This window comes from Saccopteryx leptura, chromosome 5 (genome assembly GCF_036850995.1).
Source record: "Saccopteryx leptura isolate mSacLep1 chromosome 5, mSacLep1_pri_phased_curated, whole genome shotgun sequence".
Lineage (NCBI taxonomy): Eukaryota > Metazoa > Chordata > Mammalia > Chiroptera > Emballonuridae > Saccopteryx > Saccopteryx leptura.
In genome coordinates, this window is record NC_089507.1 from 145,482,426 (window position 1) to 145,489,429 (window position 7,004).

General features: G+C 53.8%; 1 protein-coding gene across 4 annotated transcripts in view; it reads left to right on the top strand.

Moving 5' to 3' along the window:
* Nucleotides 1-6,218, top strand: part of TRAPPC12 (trafficking protein particle complex subunit 12) — a 33,939-nt gene extending 27,721 nt beyond the window's left edge. For all 4 annotated transcript variants that reach the window (XM_066385825.1, XM_066385822.1, XM_066385823.1 and 1 more), the window contains 4 exons: nucleotides 1,849-1,947; nucleotides 3,736-3,836; nucleotides 4,417-4,504; nucleotides 4,658-6,218. In XM_066385825.1, coding sequence (XP_066241922.1) covers nucleotides 1,849-1,947; nucleotides 3,736-3,836; nucleotides 4,417-4,504; nucleotides 4,658-4,900 — 531 coding nt within the window. In that variant the 3' untranslated portion in view covers nucleotides 4,901-6,218. The remainder of the gene's footprint in view (nucleotides 1-1,848; nucleotides 1,948-3,735; nucleotides 3,837-4,416; nucleotides 4,505-4,657) is intronic.
* Nucleotides 6,219-7,004: the final 786 nt, after the last annotated feature.

The window sequence follows — 7,004 nt, forward strand, 5'->3', positions numbered from 1 at the left end:
AGTACAGAACACATCACTGTGTTTAAAAATACTTTCACGATGAATGCACTTGAATTTGAAATTTTAGATTAATCTTTCATTTCCACGAGGTAAAAAAAAGAAAATTTTGTATTTCAGGCCATGCAAGCTTGTGCTTTCTGTTGCCATCTAGTGGCCGTGCTCAGCGTTGCAGGCACATGTGGCCTGAATCCTTTGTACCAGGCAACAGTGAGTTCTTTAGTCAGCCATTTGATTATGCTGAGTAACATTTCTATTAGAGTGAAATGAATATTAACTTTCTAATGATGAGAAACCTATCCGTATGCTCCAGCCCTGAATGTCCGGGCAGTACGCCCCCAGGCCACGCTGCCTGTCACAGGCTGGGCGTCCCCCTCTCATTTTCCTGTATCACCGTGGGTCCCTAAGTGTCCAGCCCTCATGGGTGGTCCCCACACCTGTAGAGGTGCCCCAAAGTAGTCCCCTGGGAGAGGCGTGTTCTAACGTGACTTGGGGCACAGCCTCTGGCAAGACCCCTGTCGCCTGAGCACTCCCTCCCTCCCAGGGCCTCAGGGCTGCCTCTGTCCACCTGGATCAGAGGACACTGGATGTAAACTATGCAGTGATTCTGCTGTGGACATGCGCTGAGCTGTCCCACCGTCTCCGGGAGGCTAGATGGGTCTCAGTTTCCCCCGGGGCCCGCCGGCTGCCAGGCAGCAAGGAACTGCCTACTCCACAAGAGGCACCCCTCAGCACACATACATACAGGCCCGCACCCATGCGTGCCCACGCTTCCACCACAGCGCAGCGTGGCGGCCAGTGGGATGGACAGCCAGGAGTCCATGGGGGACAGGGCAGGTGCTCCCAGCCCCCATGAGCATGGCGTGTGGAATAAAACTCACTTTAACGAGCCACACTTGAAGGTGTCAGACCGGAGAGGCTCTTATTTTCCTTTGCAAGTGGGAATGTCACTTGCCACCTGTCGTTACAGCATCCCAGTTAACAGACTATACCTGCAGCCCCAGTTTGGACAAGGTTGAAACAGAAGGATGAGGGTTTTGTGAAGTGAGGGGAAACAGTGGGTCCAGGCACCTGGACTGCTGAGACCCCTCCTCTGAGACTTGCCTCCTCACCCTGGAGGGCTCCAGCATGGGCCCTTTCCCTGTGGGCGCGAGCACTGCTGTCCCTGCTCAGCATCAGCCCTGTGCCCACAGCGGGCAGCCAGGTTGGCTGGCGTAGTGGGAACCCAGGGTGTCCATGAGGGCACAGGGGAGTGCACACGGACAGGCACCACGCATGGTGGTCTGCATGGCCTTTTTGACTGCTCCTGTATAAACATCTCGTTCACGGAAGAGCATTCCATGTGATATTCAAGAGACCTGACGTGTAGGTCTGAGCAGAACCTCACGATCTCAGCTGCTTTCTGAGCATTGTGTTTACGTTTAGAGGCAGTAACTCCCTTTCTAGCATAGAAAATGTTTTAGAGAAGCTGTGAGAATGGTGTCTGTAAGTGGCCGGTGGAGACAGGATGGACTCACCAGGGTGCCCAGTCGTTCTCTTGGAACGGAAGTGTTAGTCCAGGGGGACTGCTCATAGCTCCCTAGAAGGTAGCAGAGACTCGGGCCTAGTGACCACCAGTGGCTCTCAGAGCCTCCGCGATGGGAGCATGGCCTGCGACCCCACAGGGGGCAGACGGGCCCCTCTGGCCATGCAGGTGGGCAGCATGTGCTCCCAGGGTGGGCCAGGGCCACTTGCTGGGTCTCCTGCTTCCTGCCAATCACATGTCGCCATGGCCTCTGTTCGCACAGGTGTCTGCGGGCACCTGCGCAGAGCGACCATCCCACTGCTGACATCTCCAGCTTCCCTCCGCAGGACTACGTGCTGGCCGTGGACACGTACCTCTCGGTCATCCAGTTCCACCCTGAGCAGGAGCCGCAGCTGCTCAGTGGCATTGGCCGCATTTTCCTCCAGGTGAGCACTGCCCTGCCTGGGAGCCATGGGGCACAGGGACTGGGTCACTGACAGTCTGTGCCAACCTCAGCGCAGCCCAGTTGGGGAGGAACTACCACACGGGGCGGGAGCAACAGTCAGTGGAACTCAGTTTAGCTGCTGTGACAAGGAACTGGGTAGGAGCAAATGGTCAAGGTCCCGGTGTGGGAATGTGGGAACATGGTGGATGGAGCTTGTGATCTGTGCCCTCCAGGGAGGGGCGTGCCCTGCTCACCAGCTCCCCTGGGCCCAATCTGTCCTTCTGGGAAGGAGGGGCCTTGGCAGCTATGAGTGTCCCGAGTGCCTGGTCCCTGCAGGGCAGAGCCAGTAGGCAGAGCTGTAGGCTGTGTCCCTCCTCTCTGAAGTAGAACTGAAGGGGTGGTCTCTGGGCTTGTGTGTGTGTGTGCAGGGTCAGGTGCTGGCTTTCTGTCTGTCCTCACAGAAGGAGGTAGGGGTCTCTGTGCTCTGCACCATGTCCGGAAGTTTGGAAGGAGCCATTACTGGCAGGAACCTGAGACATGCTCAGGCCGAGCTCCCGGGTCTGCGAGCAGCAGCAGCAGTGGTCATTTGTCATTACTTCCTGCTGGGCTCTCTCCCACAGGGAGCTCCATCCCCTTCTGGGATTGACTTTGGTACTTCAGAGTGGCCTAGAAAATGACCTCTTTGCTCCATTTTTCACATATATTTGCAGAGTTCGGTTAAATAGTCCTCTTCATAATTACTTCAATTTCCTTTCTGCCTCTCTTTTGACATTTATGATTTGGTTTATTTTGCTTACTTTTTTTGTGTATTTATCCACTTCTCTGTTTTAACTAGTTTTATTCGCTATTAGATATACTACTTATAATTGCCCCCCCCCTTTTTATTGATTTTAGAGAGAGAGGGAGAAACACTTGTTACTCCACTTATTTATATGTTCATTGGTTGATTCTCGTATGTGCCCTGATCGGGGATCAAACCCACACCCTTGGCTATTGGGAGAGCAGTCTAACTGAGCTACCCGACCAGGGCTTAATTGCCTTTTTATATTGCTTCCGTTTTTAAGCTGCCTCCAACTCTTAGCCAATCAGTCAGGGCCCCTGGCCGGGTAGCTCAGTTGGTTAGACTGTCGTCCCGATACGCCAAGGTTTCAGGTTTGATCCCCCATCAGGGCATATACAGGAACAGATTGATGCTCCTGTCTCTCTCTCTCTCTCTCTCTTCCCCTCTAAAATCATAACATAAACAGTAAGGAGGGGGAAAAAAAGAATCAACCAATGAATGCATAAATAAGTAGAACAAATAGATGTTCTCTTATCTCCCCCTCGCCCCCCTTTCTCTTTCTCTTTAAAATTAAGAGAGTCAGATTTTAAATCTAGTGTTTTAATAATTATGAGGATGTAAGTTTCTAATTACCAGGAAAATCAGTAAGTAGCAAAGAGTATTATTCCAAGATTTCTCTATCTTTCCCACTAACACAGTGTCCCTGCCAGCCCTCTGTCAGCTCTGAGTCCTTTATTTTTATTCTATTTAATACTGTGCCAGGATTTCTCTCGGTAGGCAGACTGTAACACGTGTGACTTTATAACATGATGTGAGTTAGTTTTTGAGGCAGGGATGTCCACTTCCCACAGCCTAAATGTGTCCCATATTTTACAAAAGTAGTAATTAGTAAGTGGTTACAACACGTCCCCTGCCTGATACATACATGTCTTCATAATGTGAGGTTAGGGAACTGTGTGCAGGTATAGATTTGTCCCCTGAACTGACTGAATAATTTTGTCAAAGCAGATTGGAGACATAAAAACGGCTGAGAAGTACTTCCAGGACGTGGAGGCAGTGGTGCAGAGACTGGACGGACCGCAGGGGAGGACTGTGGTGCTGATGAACAGGTGTGCCTTGTAGATGGCGTGCAGCCTCAGGCTCCTCCTGTCCTGGGTCTCAGAACCGAAACAGCAGATCAGACCCAGGGAGGGCACGGTGTTTTCTGGACTCACAGCCTTGTTCTTTTTAGCCACAAAACTGACTTTAAGGTCCCCCCAGTTTTCAAAGCACTAACACTGCCCCCTCATCAACATTGGCATCTGCATGTACCGGGACTAGTGCCCCAGCCAGCTGTGCTGGGGGTGTGGAGGGGCTTTTATGGCTGAAACGCTTGGTAGTGACGTGAACTTAGAGCATATTTGCTGAGAGGAGGCCCGCACCCTGGTGACGCGCACTGAGGAACAGAAAGTGCGGCTGAGACAGGGCCCGTTGTACAGCAGGAAACTGACAGGTGCAGTTCTGACACCTGAATTGACCAGGTCAGGCATGCTGGAATTCCTAACCAGGACGCCAGCAGTGGTGAGCCAACTGCACTGCCCAGCCGCTTAGGGTCACATCGGGCACACATCCTGTCCTCTCTGCGGTTGGGAGCACCTCCCAGTCCTGCTGGCACGCACCAGCACCGTTTCCTTGCCCCTTACCTTCCAGAGCCTTCCTTCACCTCGGTCAGAACAACTTCGCGGAAGCTCACAGGTTCTTCACAGAGATTCTGAGGATCGACCCGACCAACGCGGTGGTAAGAGGCTGCAGCACACGTCAGCTCACCCCTGCGGCCTTGAGCCATGTCCTGGGCGGCGCCTGGGCTGGGGGAGGTTTCCAGCCCCGCTGGCCCCTGTGCAGAGCCACAGTAGTGCCTGCGCCCGTCCTGACCTGCGCCCCCACCCCTCAGGCCAACAACAATGCGGCCGTGTGCCTGCTCTACCTGGGCCGACTCAAGGACTCCCTGCGGCAGCTGGAGGCCATGGTGCAGCAGGAGCCTGGGCGCGCCCTGCACGAGAGCGTGCTCTTCAACCTGACCACCATGTACGAGCTGGAGTCCTCCCGCAGCATGCAGAAGAAGCAGGCCCTGCTAGAGGCCGTCGCCAGCAGGGAAGGGGACAGCTTCAACACACAGTGCCTCAAGCTGGCCTAGGCCCCCAGGTCCAGAAGCACTGCCCCTGGGAACTGCAGGGAGCCAGTTTGCTGCTGTGCCGGCAGGTCTGGCAACCTGTTCCCTGGAGCCTGGGAGCATGTCTCCAAGGCCAGAGCCAAGGCCACCCAACCCTGCAGCTATGCACGGTCTGTGAATACGGGGCAAATGTGCCCATAGGGCGGTGCTGACAGAAAATCTGTAGGAAGTACTGGGGCCCTTTTGTTTGTTACCGACTGTCAGAGAAAAGCTGTGAACGCAGCATGGACTATTCTCACTCTGCCTGAGCGTCTGGAGCATTTATTAATACAGGAGCTAGACGGCGATTGTGAACGTCGCCTCCTCTGCATCCTGCCATAGCCCAGACTGAACGCACTGTGTACTCCGACTCCTCTCGCAGTGCTGACACTGGACGTGCAGGTGATGACCGGCAGAGCCTTTTGTTCCTGTGTTCTGCATGTCACAGGGCAGGGCCGGGGGCTGTGTTTAGGGCTCCGGTAAGCAGGGAGCCCGCATGCGTGTAACCACGTGCTCCGGCCGGTGGCGGGCTGCGCATCAGCACCACACGCCTGTTCTTGCAGACCCCTGGTTCCCGAAAACTGCTTTCCTAAAACCCTGGCCAGGGTCCTTTCAGGAGCTGTCGTTCATAGTGCTTTTTTTTTTTTTTTTTTTTTTTTTTACAGAGACAGAGTCAGAGAGAGGGATAGACAGGGACAGACAGGAACAGAGAGATGAGAAGCATCAATCATCAGTTCCTCGCTACAACACCTTAGTTGTACATTGATTGCTTTCTCATGTGTGTCTTGACCAAGGGGCTACAGCAGACCGAGTAACCCCTTGCTCAAGCCAGTGACCTTGGGTCCAAGCTGGTGAGCTTTTGCTCAAACCAGGTGAGCCCGCACTCAAGCTGGCGACCTCGGGGTCTCGAACCCGAGTCCTTGGCATCCCAGTCCAACGCTCTATCCGCTGCGCCACCACCTGGTCAGGCCGTAGTGCATTTTTAACGATTATGGTAAAGCCCTGGCCAGTGTGCTGAGTTAAAAGCATCATCCCGAAACGACAAGGTTGAGGATTGATCCCCCATCAGAGCCAGAGAGTGCATGACTGAGCGGGACAACAAATGGATGCCTCCCTTCCTCTCCCCTCTCTGTCTCTAAAAATCTATCAGGAAATAAAACCACGGCCAGATGGCTCGGTTGGTTGGAGCGCTGTCCCAGTGCATAGGTTTTCGGTTCAGTCCCTAGTCAGGGCACCTACAGGAGCAGCTCGATGTTCTGTCTCTTCCCCTGCCTCTCTCAAAATAAACACATAAATACATAAAGACTGTGACATAAACGTGTGTTGTATAAAGCAAAGCAAAGCAGTTACAGCGTCTTTGTAACAGTGAACACACCAACACAGCAACCCCCAAGCAGACCTCAGAACAGTTGGTGAACTGGATAAAATAAGAGAACGCACAAGACAGGAACTAGGATGTCCACCTGTGCTCATGGTAGCCGGGCCTTCTAGGACCCACACTGCTCTTAGGTACTATGGTCAACGATCTGTGCCAGGGCCACTAGGACATCCTGGCTGTGCCTGGGAGTCTGGTCTCATCCTTTGCAGGTGACGGAGGCTGGGAACAGCCAAGTTCAGAGGGAAGGGCTAAGGATGGGTCAATTCAATCTTAAAAGAATTAGGAGAATGGACATGGTCTAGACCATCCCTCCAAGGGGGACCTTCGGGCTAGTGTTGGCTCGGGCTGGGGGCTCCAGGACGCTGCGTGGGTGCTGCCCTCACTCCATTTCTCTGCACTCCTACACGGCCGGCACCCAGTCTGTGAGCACCTCCCAATGCGGCAGCAAGAGTGAGCACTGCTGTGTGTGGCTCCCCGCCACCCCCCGCTGGGCAGGCCAGTGTGGGCCACATGCATGAGAGCCCAGCCGTTCTCGTAGCTGGGGAGGACAGGCGTCTGTGAAGCTGTGTGTTCAGAAGCCGTGATGTCAGACTCACCGCCAGCATAATCTGAACTATAGTTTCTCAGGAAGCAAATATCACTCTGATGAAAAGCTAATTTCCACCAACGTGATAGTCCCTCCAGTCAGGTACCAGCCGGAAGTGTCCAATG